The sequence below is a fragment of the Mauremys mutica genome, chromosome 5 (assembly GCF_020497125.1).
Source record: "Mauremys mutica isolate MM-2020 ecotype Southern chromosome 5, ASM2049712v1, whole genome shotgun sequence".
NCBI lineage: Eukaryota > Metazoa > Chordata > Testudines > Geoemydidae > Mauremys > Mauremys mutica.
The window spans coordinates 142,641,733-142,666,978 of NC_059076.1; the positions used below are offsets into that span (position 1 = coordinate 142,641,733).

Sequence of the window (25,246 nt, forward strand, 5' to 3'; positions counted from 1 at the left end):
CGCCACGTCTCTGCTATGATCGTTACCTGTGTTCGTTAGAGTCAAGCCTACCCGCACTACAGCCTTCACGGGCTATGTAGACGTGAGCCTTGGCTCTAATCCAAGCCAGGCCAGTAGAGAGTGACCATGGTGCATCTCCCTCCCTGCTGTAACTACATGGGGGTTAGTCTGGGGGATGTAGCTGTAGCCAGAAGGTGAACTACTCCCTTGCTCAAAGTGGGGGCTATCGGAGGGCAGGGCAGTGTGTGTGTGTGTGGGGGGGGTAGCTTGCCCTGCTCTGTGGCGAAGGAGAGGCTTTCCGATGTGGCAGCTTTCACCAGCCTGGCATTGACTGAAGGTCCATTTCAAAGTACCCAAGTGCAGACTATGATTCTGAGCCAATTTCCCTGCTACCTTTAGCTGTTTGGACATCTTACGCCCTAGAGTCTGAGCCCCGCCCCCACGAATGTGCATGAATTTATCCTTGCAGCACCCCCGTTAGGTAGGGACGCTCACGCTCTAAATAGACATGGGAGTGGTGTTAGCCCCACTTTACAGATGGGCAAACTGAGGCATGGGGGCATGAAGGGACTTGCCCAAGGTCCCCCAGGAGGTCAGTGGAAGAGCTGGGAACAGACCCCAGATCTCCGGCGTCCCAGTCTGGTGCCTTATCCATAGAAGTGATTAATACGAGGCGTGAGCATGAAGAAAGGATTAGAATGAAGAGAGACCTTTGTCCAGGCGGGGCAGGAGGGAGCTCCAGGCCTAGGGGCTGCATAGCAGGGGAGCAGGGGCAGGATGAAAAGGGCAGAGTGGTGCAGGAGGTTTGGTCGGGAGCAGGGGAAGAGAACAGGACGAAATGAGCACGAAGGGGTGGGGGGAAGCCGAGGAGCCCTGTGAAAGTGTGGGACGAGGAATGGGAGGTAGGCACAGCATGGGCCGCTCATCTAGGGCAGTGCCCCGAGGCAGCGAGCACCCAGGCAGCGCTCCTGCTGCCAAAGGAACACACAGATATATTTCCGATTGTTCAGCTGGAAGCAGGGTCCGGGGGGCACCAGCCCAAGGGGTTACACCAAGGCCAGGCTCTCCCATTGACACTCCCACTGAGCTAGGGAGGGAGCCGGGCATTGCACAATGGTTGTACCAATGTGGGGAGCTGGCTGGAGTCTGGTTGTGTTGTGAAATTCAGCCGGGGCAGGATTTGCTTCCCACAGAACAGCGACAGCTCAGACATTAACCCCAGCCTTGCTTCTCTCTGCGCAGTTCGCCCAGTACGCCGAGATTGTCAACTTCACCCTCCCCAATGGCACCAGCAGGAGCGGGCAGGTCCTGGAAGTGGTGGGCTCTAAAGCTATTGTGCAGGTGAGTGCACAACGTGCAGCAGTTCCTTGTCACTATGTTCACGGCATACACACACAGAGATCAGCTAAAACCAGGAAATCCTCTTGCTGGAAGCTTGCGATGTAACATGACTTTGGTTCTTCAGACCCAGAACCATAACACACAAGAGCCAAAACCAGATAGAGACAAAGCAGGCTGCTCCCTAAGGAAGGATTCACCCACCTTGCTCTAAGCTGGCTCTTTGTTGAAGACTCAGCTTGCATGCCTTGCAGCGCCCCCTTGCAAACAGATCATGAAAATCTCTGAGACTCACTGGGATAGCTTATCATTTTAATACAGTCTCAACACACCACAACTACAACTCACCCGGCCCATTCTGCTGCTGAGCGTCCGTATTGATTTTCTGTAGGTTCCCTTTTCCAGTTCGGTTCCATATGAGTTTCATTCTTTGCAAAGCGCATTGTCAGAGTGACTGGATGGCTCAGGAAACTGAGAAGGATATCAGTGTATCTGTGTTATGGTAGCACCTCTAGGCCATAACCTAGATCAGGGCCCCATTTTGCTGGGCGCTGCACAAACCCATAGTGAAAAACCAGCCCTGCTCCAAGGAGCTTGTGAGCATGCAGGGGCCACAATGTGTCTCCACAGCCACTAGACACCGCGGCTGGCCCGTGCCAGCTGACTCGGGCTCCCGGTGCTCGGAATGTGGGGCTGTTTCATTGCAGTGTAGACATCTGGGCTCAGGCTGGAGCCCGAGCTCTGAGACCATCCCACCTTGCAGGATCCTAGAGCCCGGGCTCCACCTGGATCCCAGACATCTTTACTGCAATGAAACAGCCCCACCAGCCTGAGTCAGCTGCCATGGGCCAGCCCTGGGTTTCCATTGACGTGTAGACCTACTCTCAGTTCTCCTCTCCTTTTACACACCCCCTCAGGAGCAGGGCCGTAAGAGCAGCTGCTGCAGAGATTGGATTGTGAGTGTCTTTGGGGAAGTCAGGCTCTGTACCCACAGTGGCACAAGAGTGGGTTGAATCCCCACGCGGGAGAAGGGATGTGATTTTCTCTTCCCTTTTCTGCCACCGTCCACTGAATTTTCTTCCTCCCGCTGACCGCTAGCCCTGGAGGAGACATTGCCAACTGTATGGTGTGCTTGCAAAGTGCGTGTTATGGTGGCTGGTCTACCCAGAATCATAGAATATCAGGGTTGGAAGGGACCTCAGGAGATCATCTAGTCCAACCCCCTGCTCAAAGCAGGACCAATTCCCAGCTAAATCAGCCCAGCCAGGGCTTTGTCAAGCCTGACCTTAACAACCTCTAAGGAAGGAGATTCCACCACCTCCCTAGGGAACCCATCCCAGTGCTTCACCACCCGCCTAGTGAAATAGTGTTTCCTAATATCCAACCTAGACCTCCCCCACTGCAACTTGAGACTATTGCTCCTTGTTCTGTCATCTGCCACCACTAAGAACAGCCGAGCTCCATCCTCTGGAACCCCCTTTCGGGTAGTTGAAAGCAGCTATCAAATCCCTCCTCACTCTTCTCTTCTGCAGACTAAACAATCCCAGTTCCCTCAGCCTCTCCTCATAAGTCATGTGCCCCAGCCCCCTAATCATTTTTGTTGCCCTCTGCTGGACTCTCCAATTTTTCCACATCCTCCTTGTAGTGTGGGGCCCAAAACTGGACACAGTACTCCAGATGAGGCCTCACCAATGTCGAATAGAGGGGAATGATCCTGTCCCTCAATCTGCTGGCAATGCCCCTACTTATACAGCCCAAAATGCCGTTAGCCTTCTTGGCAGCAAGGGCACACTGCTAACTCATATCCAGCTTCTCAGCCACTGTAACCCCCAGGTTCTTTTCTGCAGAACTGCTGCTTAGCCAGTCGGTCCCCAGCCTGTAGCAGTGCCTGGGATTCTTCCTTCCTAAGTGCAGGACTCTGCACTTGTCCTTGTTGAACCTCACCAGGTTTCTTTTGGCCCAATCCTCCAATTTGTCTAGGTCCCTCTGTATCCTATCCCTACCCTCCAGCTGTTCCCTGTTCTCCAGAAGAGACCAGCCTATTCCTGTGAGCAGGTAGCTGAATTGCTGCTTCATTCTAGTGGCAGAGGGCTTTGCTGTAACGGGCTGGGCCCTCAGTTCAAATCCTAGCAGCAGCACTTGTTAGTCCTCATTCCCACTACTAAACCATTCTGTCGTTCATTCTAATATGGGTAAATGTACATATCTACATCTGGGAATCAAGATACGGTCACACATACAGGAAGGGGGACTCTATCCTGGGAAGCAGCGACTTTGAAAAAGATTTGACAGTCGTGGTGGATAATCAGCTGAACAGGAGCTCCCGGGGTGACGCTGTGGCCAAAGGGCTAATGCGATCCTCGGATGCATAAACAGGGGAATCTCAAATAGGAGCGCAGAGGTTGTTTTTCCTCTGTATTTGGCACTGGTGTGACCACGGCTGGAATCCTGCGTCCAGTGCTGGTGTCCACAGTTCAAGAAGGATGTTGATAAATTGCAGAGGGTTCAGAGAAGAGCCATGAGACTGATCAGAGGGTTAGAAAACCTGCCTGGTAGCGAGAGACTCACAGAGCTCCATCTATTGAGCTTAGCAAAGAGAAGGTTAAGGGGAGACTGGATCACAGTCTATAAATAACAAATATTCAGTTACGGGCTCTTCAGGCCAGCAGAGGCAGGAATAACACAATCCAGTGGCTGGAAGTTGACGCTCAACAAATTCAGACTGGAAATAAGGGATAAATTTGTAATAAGGAGGGTAATTAACCATTGGAACAACCTACCCACGAGTTGTGGTGGGTTCTCCATCACTGGCAATTGTCAAATCAAGATGGGCTGTTTTTCTAAACTCGGCTCTAGGGATTATTTCGGGGCACTTCTCCGGCCTGGGCTATGCAGGGGTCAGACTAGAGGATCGCAGTGGTCCTGTCTGCCCTTGGAATCGATGTGTCTCTGACTGTTGGGTGGGGGGGCTGATTCCAGCTCCTTGTGACGAGGCAGCCACAACACACTCACAGAACCACCCTTGCAGCTGGCTCTCGGCGTACAAGCAGGCCGGCACTAAGGGGACGGGCAGGGTTCGAGGACTGTATGTAGCGCCTCTAGATAACACTTCCTGTTATAACACCCCGTTGTCAGCGGCTTATAACTTTGCCAAACTGTAACCGTTGGGGCTGGAATTTACCCTGCTGAGCGTCTGCCTTGGGCTGAAGTTATTTTCCGCCCAACAAAAATGGTTCCGCCTTTTCTCAGAACAAGACTAGGGAAAAATCGGCTGTTTTTGCCCATGTTAATAAAACTCTCAAGCATTTTGTTGGGAAGCTGTAGCCCCATCATGCTCTGGAGCAGGGACTTGGCATTTGGCTGCTGGGGCCAACACTTGCCCTGTCATTGCGCTTCCCATCTGCTGAGGGGCCAGGCACAGAACCCAAGAGCAGGAGACTGTGTGTCCTGTGCTCCCAACGGCCACCCCCCGGCTGGCCCCCAGGCAGCAAGGAGGAGATGACTCTGTCTGCTTGGAGAGGAGAGGAGTCTGGCGGCAGTGGAGGGAGGGCAGGTTGGACAAGGAGCCAGACAGGTGGTGGGTGAGACTGGGACAAAGACCCAGGTGGGCAGCATGGAGAAGAGAAGCCGAGGGTTTGAGGGCACTGGGACAAGAAGCCAAGGGGGTTGGGGACTGGCTGGGGTGTGCTGCTGGGCCATGGAACCAGTGAGCGTGGGGACATGGAGCCAAGGGGGCCAGGGAGCTGGGGGATATTGGGACAGGAATGAGGACTTGAGACGGGGGGTGGAACTGGGACAGTGGCCTGGAAGGGTCAGGCTACAGGAGTCAGGCCAGGCGGGCGCAGGGGCTGTGTAACCACTAGAGTAGATACTCCCCTCGGCCCTAGACTAGAACCCAGGATTCCTGAGTCTCAGTATCCCTCGTCTGCCAGCCCGTAGCAGTGAAACCCACTGGCAAAGTGTGTGTCTCATCCCCATCTACTGGTTGGTTCATGTTGGGGATGACAACCTACTAGCGCTGTCAGTTGCTCCGGGACAGAGGTCTGCGCTATGGAACTAACAGTTCGGACCCTTCCGGTGACCCATGTGGGTACCCGCCTAGTTCCACAAGCTGGCGCTCCTGTTTTGTCAGTTTGGTTTCTTCAAAAAGCTACGAAATACACACCAAAAACTATGTTAAAACGCACCGTTCAGGTGGCGAAGTCAAGCACTCAAAAGCTGGGAAATGCCAGAATGAGAGTTGCCTCTTCCAACCTGAATTTGGCCCCGTTGTGTGGGCACAGCCGGTCTGTTCCCTCTGCCTCATGTCATTTCCCCCTAAAATGTGCCTTTGGCCTGGCCCTGCTGGAGCTTTTCTCTCTCCAGTGACCCCTGCTGGAGGTCCCCGGAAATGCCAGTTTCAGGTCCCATGCCCCCTACTTCTCCGCCCAGTCAGCAAACTCTGCATTGTCAATCACCTGTTCACCCCTCACCCTCGCAACAACTGGCACAAAAGGTCTCGCCCTGTGAGATCCTTATCGTGGCCCTGATCCTGCACCCTCCATGCGGGTGGATTCTGTGGGTCTCCATGGGGGCACCAGGGCCCGTCCAAAATAGAAGTCACCGTTTTCTCTAAAAGCGTCCTGACCTTTTGTAATCTAACTCCCTGTCCCTTCCAATCAGCCCACCTTCCCTCCTGGCTTGTCCCTCTCTAATCATTAACGCCTTGAGCTCAACCTAGTGAAACTAGGCAGCTGCACAGTTGACCTGCCTGGGACCTCTGCCGGCGAGCTGCGAAACTTCACTCCTCCAATGCCGCAGAGACCTCGGCAGTGCCCTTCTAATCCTATTAGGGAGTCAGCCTCCAAAAACCTGAGTCTTTTGCAGAAGCGGCTTAGAAAGGGCCTGACCCACACACATGCACTGGGGTAGGGCAGCCTTTTCCTTTCTTCCCGGCTGCCGCAGCTGCAGCTGGATGAATGAGCCTGCTTGAATGTGCCACATTCTTTCACAGTCCGGTCTTTCCAAGGGGCCACACGGCTCTAATTAAAGCAGCGGTCGGGAGGTTAATTAATACAAATGGTGGCAAATATTATACCAATCAAAGTGCCTTTGGATTCCCTCCTCTGGTAGAGCACACTGCTCTGGTAGGATCTCGTTAGCGGGCTGGGAGAAAACACAGCCCTTAAAGCCCCTGACTGTTACCTCCACTGCATTAATGAGACTGGTTTATGCTTTCTTTATTCCGGCCTCTCCCTGACTCATTTTGGAATTGCAGGGATCTCCAGAGCTGCCTTCTTTGAGCAAATCTAGGTTTCAAAGCAATTTTAAAAGAACCATTTCTCATGTGGCAGGAGTTGGAATGGAAAATTGCAGTGATCTCTTAGCTAGCTAAAGAAATTGCATGTAAATACTGGTGTGTAATGTTTATATAATAGATGTGCGTGATATATAAATATGGCCCTGACCCTGAAGTTGGCTCTGCTCAAGAGAATCCCTCCACCCATGCCGAGTTCGTTGCAGAATCTGGGCTTGTGTGCCATATATGCTACTGAACTTCCCAGCAGGATAGCTGGTCTGATGATAACTCTTGAGACCCAGGAAACACAGCTCGTTATATGCGAGTGTTATATCCTTGGGGCAGCCGGTGTAGGAAGCAATCACTTGAGGCCAGAGAGCAGGCAGCTAACCAAAACCTCCATTTTATTTACAGATATACAGAGAGCTCACTCAGCTGGTTGAAACCGGCTGAGCTAACCCATAATAATCTAACTCAGTTGCCATAGCAACAAAAACCATGACAACCAAATACACAACAGCGAGCAACACATGTGCCACTTTCTCCCATAGCGGCTGGTCGACTACTCAGCTGATGTTTCTTCATTTGTCCACATGGCAGAGGTCTGTACTGCAGCGAGCGCTGAGGATTCAGACCCCACTGGTGACCGGGTAACTGCACATTTAAATGCAGAGGGGAGCAGGATATTCTGATGCCTGCTTCCATTTCCTGTGTCTCAAACCACAACAGGGGCTGGCTTCCTGTCTGATTGCTAGGGGTTCAGTTTGTGTTGTACTGAAGACGCAGCTTGTTCACGCGCATGTGCGCACACGCGCACACACACACAACCAACAGATCCCTGGCTGAGGACTTTCACAGCTTGCAAGGGCCTGAGCTCTCTTCCCCCCTGCGAAGTCAAATCTGAAAGGTGGTGCCATGCTCCAGTTCTGCCTTGGCTCAAGAGCACCACCCATTGAGACACAAACTCCACTTCCTGCAGCACCTGGACTTTTGCCGCAAGGTCTCTCATCCAATTGCTGACCCGGTCCTACCCTGCTTAGCTTAGGAGATGTAAGAATTCTAGCAGCAGCTAGAAAGCAAAGGACCACCGTGCGCTTTGTGCCCAGCACAGAGCTCTGTGCCCAGAGGCGAAGAAGCAGAGCACTACCCTGTCGCTTTGTGAAGGCAGGGCTGCTGAGCAGGGATGGACAGGTGACCTGCTTTTGAATCTACATAGTTACATTTAGGGGGCAGGTCCTGAGCTGGTGTAAATCAGACCAGCTCCACTGGTATCAGCTACACCAGTAGCTACGGCTCGGGCTCCTTCTGGAACAGTGACCCACGGGTCAGTGTGTGCGACCTGTCCACCTCTGCATCTGATCTACACAGGAGATGAATCTGTTCCAGGAGTGCAGCTGGAGGGACGGGTTCTTTCGCTCATGTCATAGAGGGTTGTGTATTTAGCTCTGGAGGGCCCCACTTCAATCCCCACTGTTGGCCAAGATCACCAGGCCCAGATCCAGCCATGACTTAAAATCGACTGCAGTACTGATTACGTACCAGCTTTACAGAGTCATCCCTGTTCGACGGCCCCATCATTCTCCAGGCCAGCCAGGTCCGTGAGGGTACAGGAAAGGGACAGAAATCTCCCTGGGGTGGGTGCTCCAGCAGCCGTAAGACATGAGGGAGATTGTAGGTTTAAATGGAGGGGTAGCCAGGTGAGCACCAGTTCCCCAGATCCACGCGCTGCTGCTGCATTAAGGCCATAAACTGGGAGTTGTGCAGCTCTACGCCAGGCTAGAGAGGGGGCATGCTGAGACACATGCATACGGGGTCCAGTTACATTGTGGAGTAAAGGTTTGAGCCAAAGCCCATTGAAGTCAATGGAAAAACTCCCGTTGACAGGCGTTCGATCAGGTCCTAAAAGAGGAGCAAAGCTTCTTTCCTTCCTTCCTTCCTTCCTTCCCGGTCTCCCCCACCCCTCTCTCTGGTGCATCTTTTTAAACAGTGCAGATCACATAACATTATCTTCTAGATTCCCTTCCCCTCCGTTCATTTGAACTCGCCTGGCCCTCTCCAGCCATTTGCCGTTAATCCCCACTAATTGCCACTAATTCGATTCCTGTCCCCGGGTCTGTGCAGGTGTTTGAGGGAACATCTGGGATCGACGCCAAGAAGACATCCTGCGAGTTTACCGGAGACATCCTCCGGACACCTGTTTCCGAGGACATGCTAGGTAGGTCCATAAGAGCAGCTGAGAATGAATTTATCTCAATACATGGATCTCAGTGGGAAAAATAAACAGCAACAAGTTACTGCGCCTGCAACAAGGGGCTGCCAGAGCCTGTAGCCTGCTGCTGATTTTACATTTGCAACTTGTGATTTGTCTGCATAGAGATTCACTTTCCTTTGCACAATATTTACCCTTGTTTCACCTGCCCTGAGATAGGGGCTGCAGGTAGGGTGACCAGACATCCCGATACGTTTGGGACCATCCCAATATTAAGGGCTTGGTCTTATATATGCAACTATGCTCCCATCCCGAAAAAAAAGTGTCCCGATTTTTCACCCTTGCTCTCTGGTCACCCTAGTGGCAGGCGCTTTGGGAAATGGATTGAAAGGCTGGTCCGGTTCCACTGGAGCTGTTGGAAATGCTTCCTGACCTCTGCTGAAAAGCTGCTGGGTGACTTTTGATAGAGCTCCTCAGTGAGTCTGAAAAGCCAAATTCCAAAGGCGCCAGAAGCAGCCAGTGAGTCTCTATTCAGGACCGGCCCCGCAAGCAGAGGGAAAAAGAAGCAGTAATGGAAACAGAGAAGGGAGGGGGGAGGAGAAGTGGGGGAGGTCACACCATCTATAAAGGCTGGTAGGGGAAAGCAGAAGGCAAAAAACCTGAATTAATGCTGCCAACAGGTTTCTGCTGATGCCACACATGGGCCCAAGGTGACGGGCTGGGATCTGGGATCTGATCCCACGTTCAGGGGGTGTCTGGTGCCATTAGAGAGAGAGGGACCAGCTAAGAAATCCCTATTCAAATTCAGATTCTAAACCACCAAAGTTTGGGGGTGTTTGGATCCTGGGGTTTGGTTCAGCCCAGCTGCAGAGTGCAATCTGATACTCCCCAGCGTTGCTTCCGGCCGGTCTCCAGCGAATAGATCAGGGCTGGAGGTACCCGGAACACACAGCCCCGCTAGTAGGCGAAGGGAAGGATTGAAATCAGCAATAATAATAACGGCAAAGTGGGAAGACAAGGCACTAAAATTGTTTGACGATTGCAAAGGGCAGGAGGGTTTAGTGGATTGGTGGCGGACTCCAGGATCTCTTGTTTCCGGGTCACTAGTTCAAATCTGGTCTTGGGTTGGAGGCGAGTTAAAGGTAGTTCCCATCTGATGATTGGTCTGTCTCTTATATCAAATGAGTTTGTTGGGTCTCAGTCTAGTTCCTACTGGATGACAGGTGGCTGCATCTTAAAAAAATATAAAATAGCACCATCCTTGTTGGAACTAATTGGCCCCTTTGTCTCAGAGGAGTGACCGAGGATGCAGTAAGTGTAGAACCTGAACTCCTTTCCGGTGAATAGAACAGGAGTACTTGTGGCACCTTAGAGACTAACAAATTTATTTCAGCATAAGCTTTCATGGGCTCCAGCTCACTCTGAAATCTGTTTCCTGTGAATGAACCAGTAGCAGTGAACCTAGGTGAGACCAGGGCCCCATTGTGCAAGGTGCTGTATATAAACATAGTAAGAGACAGCTTCTGCCCCAAAGAGCTCATAATAGAAATAAAGGGAAGGAAACAGAGGTACAGGAAGGGGAATTTGCCCAAGGTTACCTGACTCCCACTGCAGTTCTCTATCCCCTAGGCCACAGGCCTCTTTGGAGACATCTACGCTGCAGCTGGGAGAGGTGATTCCCAGCTTGAGCTAGCGTACTAACTTAGAAGTGTGGCCAGAGACACAAGGGCAGTGCCTCGGGCTAGCTGCCTGACTGGGTACCTAGGAGCTCGGAGGGGGTGTCCCTGAGCCGCTGCCTGTGCTGCACACCAGCTCGATCAGAGCAAGGGCGTGTACATCTGTGGCTAACCAGAGAACTTCTGCCAATGTGACACCTTTCTGTGGCATGAAACTGGCTACCACAAGAGAGGAACCTGAGCAATTTCAGACCAGCAAATGTAACTTTGATCCTTAGTAATGGAATAAAATCAACGTGAAGGGGAAAACAATTCTGTAACCGTCTGGAAGCTAACGATGGAGTCATGAGCAGTGAAACAGCATTGGGGAGAACAGATCTGGGCAGACCCAATCCCAGGGACAAAATCAGCGGGGGACGGGAACTCGGTAGATGTGACGTGTCATTGTCTGGACATCAGTAAAGTATTTGCTAGAGTGTCTCATGCAATCTTACTCTCCTGTCGACTTGCAGTAGGAAAACTGGCCACCGACCTGTAAGCAAAGGGCAATGGGAAAGGGCAATGCATCTTGCGGGGGCAGGTGTCAGTGCAGGAACTCAGGATAACACGATCGCTGGACAGTGGATGGTTCCTTAAGGGGTCTGTTCTCATCTCGCTGGAACACTTTAGGAGACCGTCTGTCTCCCCTCTCCTTGCCCACCGAGGCAGCGCTGGGGTAAGTGCCACATTCCAGGGTGTGTCTGCTACCCACCTAGTATGGTTTGGTTTGGTTTTGGTGAGGTGGGAAGAAGGGGGGAAGAGTGAGATGCTAAAAAGTTAATCGTGCCCAGCCCAGATGCAGAGCTTTGGTGCACAGGAGGTGGGGGAACCTGGCCCTGCCTTGCTGTGACACTGGAATGTGCAGCCAAGTGTCCCCTTAGCATGGTGGGGATCCGACGCCCCCATTCTCCACCCCGACTTGTCCCTTGTGAAGACAGGAACAGGAGTGCAGGAGGCTTCCTACTGCTCCATGCTTAACCTAACATATGCCCACACCTGGCCCCTGCTGCACACCACTTAGGGACTCGCAGGCTCAAGAGCTGACGCCAAAGTCATCCAAGCCCAATGTGCAGTGGCCACTGCACCTTCCTAGCCTGATGGGCAAAGCCTTCCCCTGGAGTGCGCTGAGGCCTGCTGGGGCATGTTCATGGCTAGGCCGCCAGCCGACACCAGCGTCTTGGGGATACCTTTAGCAGCCCACTGGCTCAATTGGCATGACACAGGCCAGAGCCATCCACACTGGGGCTGCCCCATAGGAAGCCAGGCAGGGCAAGGTCCGCAGAGCGCATTGAGACACAATGAGAACTGGCCCCAAACCCAACCTGGGCTGTTTGCAAGGGTCCAGAAATCACTTCGATCGCCCCGACAATTTGATTTTGTTTTTTGTCTGATTATTCTGCTCTTCAGGGTTCTGGCTGGGAGCTGAACTCCCACAGTGCCGTGAGGAAAGGCTGGTTTCGCCTTATTTAGGGCCCAATCCACAGACTATAGAGACGGGGGGCAGGGAGCTATTAAGTCACTCCAACTCCTTATGCAGGTGCATTCCCTTCCGTTCGTTTTCTAGCGCTTGGTGGGCCGTGCTTCCAGGCTGGGGGAATCTATCCTGGCCAGCAGTGACTCTGAAACAGACTTGGGATCATGCTGGCTAATGAACATGAGCACCCAGTGCAACCTTGTGGCCAAAAGAGCTAATGCAAACCTTGGGTGCATAAACAGGATTATTGAGTAGGAGCGGGGAGGTTATCTTACCTCTGTATTTGGTGCAACCCATGCTGGAATCCTGTGTCCAGTTCTGGTGCCCACAATTCAAGAACAATGTGGATAAATTGGGGAAGGCTCAGAGAAGAGCCACAAGAATGATTAAAGGACTAGAAAACCTGCTTTATAGTGATAGACTCAAGGAGCTCGATCTATTTAGTTTAACAAAGAGACGGTGAAGGGGTGACTTGATCACATGAGTACCTACAGGGGGAGCAGAATTCACAAGTGGGCTCTTCAGTCTAGCAGAGAAAGGTCTGACATGATCCAACGGCTGGAAATTGAAGCTAGAGAAATTCAGACTGGATATAAGGTGCAGAGATTTAACATTGAGGTTAATTAACTGCTGGCTCAACTTCCCAAGGGTTGTGGTGGATTCTCCATCACTGTCAATTTTTAAATCCGGGTCGGATGTTTTTTCTAAATGCTCTGCTCTGGTTCAGACAGGAATTAGTTCTCTGGCCTGTGCTGTGCAGGAGGTCAGACTAAAACAGTGATGCCTTCGAGCCTAGAATGGGCATTCTGGGCAGATTAGGCCTTATGGTTATTATGCAGATTTCATGACTATCCCTAGGGCTAGTCCAGGCCCCCTTTGGGCTTGTGTTAATGCACTGGGCTGGGACTCAGGAGCTGTGAATTCGAGTTCCCAGTTTCTCACAGACTGCCTGGGTGACCTCTGGTAACATTTTTCTGTGCCTCAGCTCCCCATCTGTAAAGTGGGTATAATAAGCCTCTCTTTTCTTGTCTAGATGTCAACTCTTCAGAGCAGAGACTGTCTCATAGCAGGTGTATGGAACAATTTGTATAGTGGGGGTGCTGAGAGCCACTGAACCAAACTGTAAACGTGGTATATAATGGAGACCAGGGGGTGTGGCAGGCCCCCCAGTTCCAGGCCCTATGGTATGGACACAGTGGCCGATTAACACATGGGGCCCGTGCCTGGGGCCCCGGTCAATTTAGGGTTCCTCACAGGAGCGCTGGAACCTGCGTAGAAGGGGTGGGGCCACTGGTACTGAAATGGTGGCCCTGCCCCCTGCTCCCTCGAGGCCCTGCTCTGTGACCAGGCCAGAAGCCAGAGTCAGGCGGCGAGCAGGGTGCCCAAGAGCAGCCCCCACCCATGCCCCTGCCCCCTGGGTGCCACCCACGGCAGGTGGAAGGTCTGGGGCTTCCCACAGCAGCCCAGGCTCCCTGGGAAGCTCTTACCACAGCCCAGCTCCAGCTTCCAGCCTGGCCAGGGAGTGGGCCCTCAGGGGGAAGACGTAGGGTTGCCAGGCATCTGGTTTTCGACCAGAATGCCTGGTCAAAAAGGGACCTGGGTGACTCTGGTCGGCCTGCCCTAGCTCCACACGGCTCCCGGGAGTGGCCGCCAGGTAGTTGTGGCCCCTAGGTGCATGGGTGACCAGGGAGACTCTGCGTGCTGCCCCCGCCCTGAGGGCCGGCTCTGCAGCTCCCATTGGCTGGGAACTGTGACCAATGGGAGCTGCAGGGGCGATGCCTGTGGGCGCGAGGGCAGCGCATGGAGCCTCCCTGGCCACCCATGTGTCCAGGGGCTGCAGGAACCTGGCGGCCACTTCCTGGGAGCAGCGGTAAGTGCCACTGGGACCCCGCCCCCCAAGCCCTCTCCCACACCCCAACCCCTTGGCCCAGCCCAGAGCCCCCTCCCTCACCCCAAACTCTCATCTCCTGCCCCACTCCAGAGTCCACACTTCAAACCAGAGCCCTCACCCCCTCACCCTCTCCCACACCCCAACCCTCTGCCCCAGCCCGGAGCCCTCTCCCACACCCTGAACCCTCTTCCACACCCTGAACCCCTCATTTCTGGCCCCACCCAAAGTCCACACCCCCAGCCCAGAGCCCCCTCCCTCACCCCAAACCCTCATCCCTTGCCCCACCCCAGAGTCCACACCCCAAGCCAGAGCCCTCACCCCCTCACCCTCTCCCACACCCCAACCCTCTGCCCCAGCCTGGAGCCCTCTCCCACACCCTGAACCCCTCATTTCTGGCCCCACCCAAAGTCCACACCCCCAGCCCAGAGCCCATACCCACCCCCGCACCCTAACCCCTGACCCAGCCCGGAGCCCTCTCCCACACCCTGAACCCCTTATCCCCAGCGAGCCCCACCCCAGAGCTCGCACCCCCAGCCAGAGCCCTCACCCCTTCACACACCCCAATCTCCTGCCCCAGCCCAGTGAAAGTGAGGGAGGGTGGGGGAGAGCAAGCGACAGAGGGAGGGAGGATGGAGCAAGTGGGGGTGGGGCCTCAGAGAAGAGGTGGGGCCTCAGTGAAGGGGGGGCGCTGGAGGTGGGGCAGGGCTATTCGGTTTTGGGCAGTTAGAAAGTTGGCAACCCTAGGAAAAGAAGGAGGAGGGGATGGGGCTCCGTGGCGAGGGGAGTGTGGTTGGCCCAAATGTTGTTTGTGCCCAGGGCCCCAGTAAATCTTCATCCACCTCTGCGTGTACAGCGCCTGGCACAGTGGGCCCCTGAGCTCTACTTAGTGCCTCTCGGTGCTAACTGCAGGGTTACTAATGATGACTGGCCAGGTGTTTCTTTCATTTGAAACAGTTGCATTAATTCTGTTCCATAAACACCAGCCCGTATCGCCCGAGCTGCAAGGGTTTTCAGAGAATCCCAGAATCGTAGGACGGGAAGGGACCTCGAGAGGTCATCTAGTCCAGTCCCCTGCACTCGTCGTGGCAGGGCTAAGGATTATCTAGACCGTTTTCAATGAGCGAGGGTTTCCTTTAAAAAATGCAAACCTTCCCCTGCAAGAGCCTTGGGCTAAGACCTGGAAATCAGGAAGTGAAGGTGACCGGTCTGGGTTTCATTGCTCACCGGGGGTGAAGTATAAAAAGCAGCTAAGCAGCCTCCGTGCTGAAAGGTGAATGTGATTTGTCCAAACGTCTCTCTGTGTTAATAACTCGGCTTGTTAGTAGTAACCCAGGAAAGGGCCTTTTACTACTGGGTTTTGGCCTCCATTTTCAAAGCGACTTCGATTGTTGGGTGGTGCCCAAGTTGAGACACCTTAAAGGGGCCTGATTTCCAGAGGACAGGCGCGTGGCCCTTGCTGCTAATCAGGCCTCTTTGAGGCGCACGGAGCGGGACACCCAAAACCCTAAGCCCTTTTGAAAACATAGGCCACTTTTTTTATCTTGATGGCGTCCCTGCGAGTGCTGCAAAGAGTGTGAAGTCTGTCCAGGCAGCGTACCTCTCCAGGCGGTCCGCACAAACCCGGTTCAGCCCTAATCTGCTCTGCTCTGATCAGGGGAATCGTACGTAAATCCCAGGTCGTTACAGTGCTGCGCTGAAACTCCCTTTGTCCCACCTTTCTCCAAGCCACTCACCCATATTCTCTGGGGGCAACACAGGAGGGGAAACAGTGTAGCAGCCACTGCACTGGCCATTGACCACCCAGAGATTCCCATACGGAGGGGAAGTCCTCAGGGAACTGGATGATCCAAGTTTCCAGTGGCTTTGCACTGCCAGAGCAGTGAAGCCTCGGCAGAGTCCAGGATCCGGGCCAAGGTCAGTGCCTCGCTCGTCCTGAGAGTCCAGGAAGGAGAGAGGAGAATGGGAGAAGGGCCAGAGGAGGGATACAAAGGCAGGGGGGTCCGTGTAGACTGTGGAATCTAGGCAAGGAAGGGCTCTGTGTAGACTGAGCCATGGCCACAGCCTGTACTGTCCCCTTGGGCGCACACTGCAAAGGAAGCGACGTGGTGCACACTCCCCAGAGCCAGCTACCCAAGGAGCAAGGAGCTGTGGCTAAGGCAGGGAAAGCTTAGCCTGCGTCTTCAGGGGGAGCCCCCCCAGCAGGGCAGCCTCCCAGACGGTGAAGATGGTGGTGGGAGCAGCTTGACTGAAGAGGTTCAAGGGTGGGGAGGGAGACCTGGATTAGAGGGGGGAGAACCGCCTTGCTGGGGGTTACATGTTGGTGTGAAGGGAGGAGTCCAGCCAGGGGTCAGGTTGGGTGACTCTCCCCATCCTTCCCCTGGGCTCCCATGACCCTCGTTAAGTTCTAGACCAGTGAACGAGGCGCTCCAGCGAACCGGCCTCAGCGCGCAGGTGTTCTCCCGAGAGAGCGAGTGAACGTTCGCGCTCTGCGCCTCTTTCTCCTGAGCACGCTCCGCCGGCGCTCCCACACTGAAGCCCCATTATAGATCTGCTATCAGCCATTGCCGCACTGGGGAATCGATAGCGCTGCGTCAGTGCTCCCCCGCTTCAGCCCTTTCTCCCCCGTACGCCGGCGATTACCCTATAGGACTCTCTTCCGGCCCTTTAAGAGGGCCGGGGAAAGCATTGTCCTTGTCACAGCAGATAAAGATCAATACTGAGATGGCGCTGGGAAGAGGGAGCCACTGACCATGAAAGGTCAGTAATCTTGGTATTCACTGCGCCTCTATTTGTCTTAGACACACAGCTGTTTAATTTAGCACCGAAGCAAAAGCAGAGGCGGAGCGGGGGGGTGAGCTGCTGAAGGAAACATCCAGTAAAACAAAGCACCTGGCTCATTAGGGCCCTTCGAAGTAGGAGGGAAGACCCCATTGATTTCAGTGGGCTGTGGGTCAGGCATTGAGCAACCAGCTGACCGCTGCCTGTTGGATGGGCAGGTGTTGCATGCAAAATGGCTTCCATTTTCAACCAGCCCTGGGGAGAGCCCAGGCTCTGCGGGAGAGGGAGGATGGCTCAGTGGTTAGGATGCTAGCTAGGGACTCTGAAAACCTCGCTTTGATTCCTTACTCTGCTATGCTCTTCTGGTGTGACCTGGGGCACGTCCCATCTGGGGACGGGAGCCGCGTTAAGTGGACTAGCTGGGTCTGCAGCTTTTCTGAGCCTAGGAAACAAGCGCTGGAACCGGCGCAGTTCTCAGTGAAGGGTGCAAAGCCCAGCAGGGATGAGGGGGTGTCCCCGACACATGTTGTTTGCTTGCAGCAAGTTTACCAAGCAGTCCGGCTCTCTCTGTATTACTGACCTGTCCTCTGTGTTATTTACCGCTCCCCCAATCTTTGTGTGGTCGGCAAACGCTGTCAGTCATGACTTTGTTATCCTCCAGTCCATTGGCGAAAACGTTAAGTAGCGTTTATTTCCCTTTGCAGGTCGGGTTTTTAACGGTTCTGCAAAACCCATCGACAAAGGCCCAACTGTTATGGCCGAGGATTTTCTCGATATTAACGGTAAGCCCGATGCAAGAAATTAAGTTGGCAAGAGATGTTGAGCGCATGATCTAAGGGGCAGGGACCGTGTCTTCCTGTGTGTTGGGATGACAGTGAGTGGCTCTCTAGCTGTCAATCATAGCAGAGAGGCCAAGGAGAATAGGTCCATCGATGGCTATTAGACAAGATGGGCAGGGATGCAACCTCATGCTTCTGGGTGTCCCTAAACCTCTGACTGCCAGAAGCTGGGACTGGACGACGGGGGACAGATCACTCAATAACTGCCCTGTTTTGTGCATTCTTTCTGAATAGGGTGACCAGCTGTCCCGTTTTTAAAGGGACTGTCCCATTTTTTGGGACTTTTTCTTATATAGGCGCCTATTACCCCCCACGCCCATCACCAATGTTTTTTCACAGTTGCTATCTGGAAACCCTATTCTGAAGCACCTGGCATTGGCCACTGTCGGCAGACAGGATACTGGTCTAGATGGACCATTGGTCTGACCCAGTCTGGCTGTTCTTATGTTTGTACTTTGCAAAGGGGGGCAGGCAGATCCCAATTTTACAGGTGGGGAAACTGAGACTGAGACGGGCCATGACTCGACCAAGATTACAGAGCAAGTCAGTGGCAGATCCAAAGAACCCAGGTCTCCTGGCTACCAAGGGCCAGACCCTAGTCCCTGGACTATGTGAGCCAGCACTAAAGGTTTCAGATCACGTTAGCGAGAGGCTGCTGGGCTTGAATTTGACCAAGTTACCAAGGTTTTTTTATTCATAGGTAATAAATTCCAATGTGAACAGTTATTTTTGTGAACAAGTAACCATTGTACTTTGGTGTTTGCAATACAAACATTGCAGCACTGGGCTTGTGCATGAGACTCTGCAGGTGAAATTGTCTAGGGACTGACAAGAAGGACCAATGAAATGGACCAAGCTGTTTTAATTGCCCAAGCCAAGTGAAGGGTAAGAAGGGAACTGAGGTCAGTGGGGAGATCTTCCTGGCCAGTGTGAGTTAGATGAGGCTCCAAAGAATAGTGTTGCCTCTTTGGTCCCGGGGGTTAGCCAACATCCGGGGCCTTGCTGGGCTGTTTCGGTGAGGATGAGAAATCGAAGCTTGGACTCGGGTATATTCTTTGGTGAAGGGCTGTTTGTTTACAAAAACTGTACGCAGAGTCCTGCTTCCCAGAGCACAGTGGGAACAAACAGGAACAGGTTCCCTGCTCGGAAATCCCTGACTGCCCCTCCAGCCAGCTCTGTGCCCAAGAAGCTTTGTCTCTCTGTTTCCTCTCTGCATCACACTCACAACACCTCCCTCTGCCTCCAACACCCACAACCCGCAATCAATAGTCAATCAAAGAGTCAGCCTAGGGAGATTGTGGAATCTTAGTCACTGGAGGTTTTAAAGAGCAAGTTAGACAAACACTTGTCGGGGATGGTCTGACTCTAGATAATCCTTAGTCCTGCCCTGAGTGCAGGGGATTGGACTAGAAAGACTCGAGGGTCCTTCCAGGCCTATGATTCTATGAATATCCAGCCTCTGCCTTTACAATCAGCGAAACCTCATTGAATCTAACGGGGTTAGCTCTGTGCTGCCATGCGGCCTGTTGCCTTGCACGGTTGCAGCTGTTTTTACTACATAAAGGGGCTTGATTGTTCTGTCTGTTGAGTCAGGCGGAGAGCCTGGCACCACTGGCTTTAACAAGGTATGTGATTGTCTTTGGATCTAAGGGCTTGTCTACACTGAAATGCTGCAGCTGCACTGATGCAGCCCTTCAGGGAAGCCGCTACCTACGCCAATGGGCGAGGTTCTCCCGCTGTTGTAGGCGCTCCACCGCCCTGAGAGACGGTAGCTAAGTCCGCAGGAGAATTCTCCCGTCGACCTAACGCTGTCTACAACAGGGGCTAGGTCGGTGTAACTGCGTCACTCTAGGGTGTGGATTTCTCACACCTCTAAGTGTAGTTATACCGACCTAATTTCCTGGTGTAGCCCAGGCCATAGACTCATCTGATAGCGACCATTGGCACATTTCAATGTAACAGTATGTTAGGTTTCTCAGTTCCATTCAGCAGTAGTAATCTGAGGTGGTGTTAGAGCCAGAAGCCCTTATGTAGCTTTTATTCAGGCAAAACCTCCCTCCGTGAAGCTGAGTGAGGTCTACACGACTTGGCCAATGAACCTCTAACAACAGCCGGCTCTTTACTACCTTCAGCTATGTGCTTGCAGCTCCCACTGACTTCACTAGCATAACCCACCGTGGAACAGCCCCCGATGGGCCCCCAGTTGAAATGACACCACTGTGCGGGTCATCTCTGGGGACTGAACAAGCACAAACCTCACTGCTTGATCTAAAGGGCCCAGTCTGTTAGTTCAGAGGCGGTAGCAGACTCATAACCTCTATATGGCCCAGCCGCTGGGGAGATCTGGAACTATGTCCTTCCTGCCATGGTTACATTTACATGGGTGTATCTGAGGGGGGGCAATGTCAACCTCCAGGGGGCACATTTCCACACCTGGGCGTCTAAGTGATGCCTGTGTAATAACACACAGGCTGCCCCCAGGGACCTGGATTCCTGCCCACCTGACGGGACTGCTCAGTCACCTGATCACCCTCATGCAACCCCTGCCCTATAGATTTTAAGGGGCCACTGTCCAGGTCAGCAGACCCAGAACGACACTCATCTTTCTGGGCCCTTCTCTCTCTCTCTCTCTCTCTCTTTGGACTATTTTCCCCCTCTATGTGAGGTTTTTGTATTTTTTCATATTTAACAGTTTATTTCCCTATCCCCACAAAACCATCCAGGTCTCTTAAGTGACCCTACAATAACAAATCAGGTCCATGAGTGTCCCATGCAATAACCCCTTCCTGCCTTCTTGCTTCAGGTCAGCCTATCAACCCGCATGGTCGCATATACCCTGAGGAGATGATCCAGACTGGCATCTCGCCCATCGACGTCATGAACAGCATCGCCAGGGGGCAGAAGATCCCCATCTTCTCTGCTGCTGGACTTCCTCACAACGAGGTAGGACCTCGTCTTTCTGCCCATCCTTCCCTGTCCCCTTCTGCAGCAGGGGCGGCCAGGACACGTAGGGCGAGGGCGGACCCGTCGCTACTTTATGCTAACATCAGACGTGCTGGATGTTGGGTTCTCGTGGCATTGCAAGTGCTGGGACCACCGGGCCCCCGGTAACCATGGACGTTTCTTGCAGAGAGGGGTGGCTGGCCCGGGGGATTGGTAATGGTGGCCACAGTTTGAACCCCGTGTTCCTAGCTGGCCCAGTTCGCCCTTCCCAACAGCTGTCCTTCATTGGCTGGCTGTGAGATGCACCTCAAAGCCTCCTTTGCCAGCAGGCCAGCCCAAGAACCCCCCAGTACCACTGAATCCCCCCTTACCCCCGGCTGGCAGCCTCAACAGGGGTGCCAAAAACTGGGTGGGCCCTGAAGAGTGAACAAGACCTTAGAGAAGGTCCTTCTGAGTCAGAGCTGAGACCCCGGGCAGAGCCGTGTGTGTGTGAGAAGCCTGCCCTGGCTCTGCCTTGTGTGCTGCCTGCCCTGTGTGGCACCTGGCTGCACGCCCAGGCTGTCGCCATGACACCATCTACAATCCATCCATTCGTATTGCTGCTCTGCAGCAGGTTCTGCAGGCAGGGTGCTGGCCTGGCACTCAGGAGACCTTGGTTCTAGGCCCAGCTCCGACCTGCTGGGTGACGTCCAGCAAGTGGCTTCCTCTTCCACCCTTGTCTCTCCTAGAATCATAGAATCTCAGGGTTGGAAGGGACCTCAGGAGGTCATCTAGTCCCACCCCCTGCTCAAAGCAGGACCAATCCCCAACTAAATCATCCCAGCCAGGGCTTTGTCAAGCTGGGCCTTAAAAACCTCTAAGGAAGGAGATCCCACCACCTCCCTAGGTAACCCATTCCAGTGCTTCACCACCCTCTTAGTGAAAAAGTTTTTCCTAATATCCAACCTAAACCTCCCCCACTGTAACTTGAGCCCATTGCTCCTTGTTCTGTCATCTGGTACCACTGAGAACAGCCGAGCTCCATTCAATCAGGGAACAGAGCACATCATGTGACCCAGCTGGGCCTCCACACACCACAAGTAAGAAACAGCGAAAGCTCGGAGCAAACATTTTGTAAGCGTTGCACTGGCTGAAGGCCTGTGGTCCGAACGGTTCAGCAAGTCTTTAGGAAGAACAGGTGTGTTTGCAGGAATTATTTCCCAAACAGTTTCGGGCTCAGTACTAAGTGACTAATCTCTACAATGGACAGTTTGACCAGCTGTAAAAGCACAGTGTTTTCCTAAGGGAAGGCCTATGTAAGCAAGATACATCAGGAATTTTGGATTCAGTGCCCTACTCTGTGGGCAAGCCACTTCCCTGCTCTGTGCCTCAGTTTCCCCAACTGTAAAATGGGGTTAATGCTACCACACCTACTTTTATGAAACACCTTGAGGTGATAATAATATATAACAAATGGAAGAAAGGGGAAGTTGACAACAATCTATCAGTCAGAAGCTAGGACGTATAGAAAATTGATAAGGGAGGCATAGAGAAATCTATGGCCAGCAGAGTTAAGAACAACAAGAAGGAGTTTTTAAAGTATATTAGGGACAAAAAAATACACATGTAAACAGTAGAATTATCAATAATAATGCAGAAAAGGCAGACGTGTTCAAAATATTTCTGTTCTGCATTTGGAAAAAACAGATGATGTGATCTCATTATATGATGATGATAACTCTCTTTCCATTCCACTGGTATATCAGGAGGCTGTTACACAGCAGCTATTAAAGTCAGACACTTAAATCAGAAGGTCAGGATAATTTACATCCCAGAGTTTTAAAAGAGCTGGCTGAGGAGATCACTGGATCATTAATGTTCATTTTCAATAAGTGTTGGAACAGTGGAGAACTTTCAAAAGCTAATGTGGTGCCAATATTTTAACAGGGTAAACAGGATGACCCAGATAATTCTAGGCCTATCAGCCTGACATCAATCCTAGGCAAAATAATGGAGTAGCTGATATGGGACTCAATAAAAAATTAAAAGAGAGTAATATAATGAATGTCAATCAACATGGGTTTATGGGAAATAGATCCTATCAAACTAACTTGATATCTGTATTTGATTATATTACAAGTTTGGTTGATAAAGGTAACCGTTCTGACATTATGCACTTAGACTTCTGTAAGGCGCGCGACTTGGTATCGCACAACATTCTGATTAAAAACACTAGAATGATATAAAACGAACATGGCGCTTGTGAAATGGATTAAAAGCCAGCTAATGGAGAGGTCTCAAAATATAACTGTAACGGGGAAATCATCATCAAGCAGGTGTGTTTCTAGTGAGGTCCCACAGTCATCTAGGCTACACCATTTTAAACATTTTTATCAACGAGAAGAAAACATAAAATCATCACTGGTAAAGTTTGCAGATGACACAAAAATTGGGGTAGTGGGAAATAATGAAGACGAGATCAGTGAGCAATACAGAGCAATTTAGATTGTTTGGTAAACTGGGCACAGGTAAATGATATGCATTTTAATACAGCTGCATGCAGAAGAATGGCCATATTGGGTAAGACCAATGATCCAGCTAGCCCAGTATCCAGGCTTCAGACAGTGATCAATGCCAAATGCTTCAGAGAGAATGAACGGAACAAGGCAATTAGTGAGTGATCCATCCCCTATTGTCCACTCCCAGCTTCTGGCAGCCAGAAGTTAGGGACAGCCAGAGCATAGGGTTGCACCTCAGACAATCTTGACTAATAGCCATTGCTGGACCTATCCTCCAGGAATTTATCTAATTCTTTTTTGAGCCCAGTTATAGCTTTGGCCGTCACAACATCTCCTGGCAAGGAGTTCCGCAGGGTGACTACATCGTGTGAAGATGTACGTCCTTAGGTTCGTTTTAAACCTGTTGCCTGTTCATTTCATTGGGTGACCCCTGGTTCCTACAAATATATACCTCTAGGAACAAATAATTTAGGCTATACTTACATGATGGGGGACTCTATCCTGGGAAGCAGTGACTTGGAACAAGATTTGGGGATCGTGGTGGATAATCAGCTGAACAGGAGCTCCCAGTGTGATGCTGAGGCCAAAGGGCTAATGTGATCCTGGGATGCATAAATGGGAATCTTGAGTAAAAGAGGTTATTTGACCTCTGTATTTGGCACTAGTGTAACCACTGCTGCAATCCTGTGTCCCGGTCTGGTGCCCACAGTTCAAGAAGGATGTGGATAAATTGGAGAAGGGTTCAGAGAAGAGCTGCGAGAATGATGAAAGGATCAGAAAACTGCCTTATAGTGATGGGCCCAAGGAGCTCAGTCTATTTAGTGGAACAAAGAGAAGGTTAAAGGTGGAGTGATCACAGTCTATAAATACCTACATGGGGAACAAATATTTGATAATTGTCTCTTCAGTCTAGCAGACAAAGGTCTGACAGGATCCAGCGGCTGGAAGCTGAAGCTAGACACATTCAGACGGGCAATACGGCGTGCATTTTGAACAGGAGAGTAATTAACCATTGGAACAATGTACCAGGTGTTGTGGTGGACTATCCATCGCTGGCAAATTTTAAATCAAGACTGGCAGTTTGTCTAAAAGCTCGGCTCTAGGGATTACTGTGGGGCCGGTCTCTGGCCTGGGCTAGGCAGGAGGTCAGACTAGATGATCACGATGGTCCCTTCTGGCCTTGGGATCTATGAGATTCCGCATGGAAGATGAAAGATGTTGTTTTTGTTTGTATCTCTCTGCACCTCCGGCACCAGTGCCCGCACTCATCGGCCAATCTCTAAAAACCAGACCTGGGTTTGGAAGGGCAGGGTCTCCTGAGCTCTGTGCACTGAGCCCAGCAAGGCCATCAAAGCCAGTGAGAGCCGAAGCCGGGCTGCGCTAGAAACGTCAAGTGGAGTTTGTGCTGAAATGCCAAGCTGCATCAGCCCCGATCAGAACCACTCGGTCGTGAACTTTGATGAACTCGAAATATCAGGTTGATCTATAAATGCAACTGGTGCTGCTGCTTTGGCAACGAACCGGAGATCCGCGGCCCAAGAGGTAATCAACCAACTTCCTCCTCTGACAGCAGCCGCACACGCCAGCCAGAGCGAGACAGTGATGCAATCGGATGGAAAACCTGGCCTGACAGATCGGGAGTGACAGACGAAAGTTAATATAATAAAGTCAGGGCCCAGTGCAATGGATGCTGCGGCAGCGCAAGCCAGAGGTGGGGGGGGATCCAGGAGCAGAGCCGGCCGATAAAGGAGGGCAAGGAAATAGCTTCCACCTCAGCCCCTCTTTTTTGGAGATCAGGGGGCACTAGTAGGCCTGGGACCCTGTTTTAAAGCCAGGCCTCCAATTGGTCCTGCCATGATTCTGAAGCGGATTGAAAGGCAGAGTTAGTGGAGCAGATGCCCATGGTGGGTACTTACAGGAAGGATCAGGTTAGAGCATGAACTCTCATTACAGGGAGCGAGTTATAGGTCCTTCCCCACCCGCCATAACTGCCCTCTGCCCCCCATCCTCCATCACTTCCCTCTGCCTTCCCCCCACCCTCCATCACTGCCCCCCCTTCCCCTCACACACCACCCAGTTCCCAACAAGGTCCCACCCCATTAGCAGAACAAGTATTATCAACCCGGTGCAGGGCATCGGCGAAGCTGCCGGCTGTCTGATGGGAAAGCAGCCCCCTGAGCCCTGGCCTGGACAAGGGCAGTGAGTGCAGGTCAGGCGGGCCGGCTTGGTGGGGAGCGCCCTCCCTCCGTAATACACCTAATAGCAACAAAACTGTACAGCACC

At 52.4% G+C, this 25,246-nt stretch overlaps 1 protein-coding gene across 1 annotated transcript in view; it reads left to right on the forward strand.

The window, feature by feature from the left end:
• LOC123371745 (V-type proton ATPase subunit B, kidney isoform) overlaps nucleotides 1-25,246 on the forward strand; it is a 77,171-nt gene that overhangs the window by 40,538 nt on the left and 11,387 nt on the right. Inside the window, exons 3-6 of the mRNA XM_045019592.1 lie at nucleotides 1,243-1,341; nucleotides 8,738-8,831; nucleotides 17,388-17,465; nucleotides 20,326-20,465. Coding sequence (XP_044875527.1) covers nucleotides 1,243-1,341; nucleotides 8,738-8,831; nucleotides 17,388-17,465; nucleotides 20,326-20,465 — 411 coding nt within the window. The remainder of the gene's footprint in view (nucleotides 1-1,242; nucleotides 1,342-8,737; nucleotides 8,832-17,387; nucleotides 17,466-20,325; nucleotides 20,466-25,246) is intronic.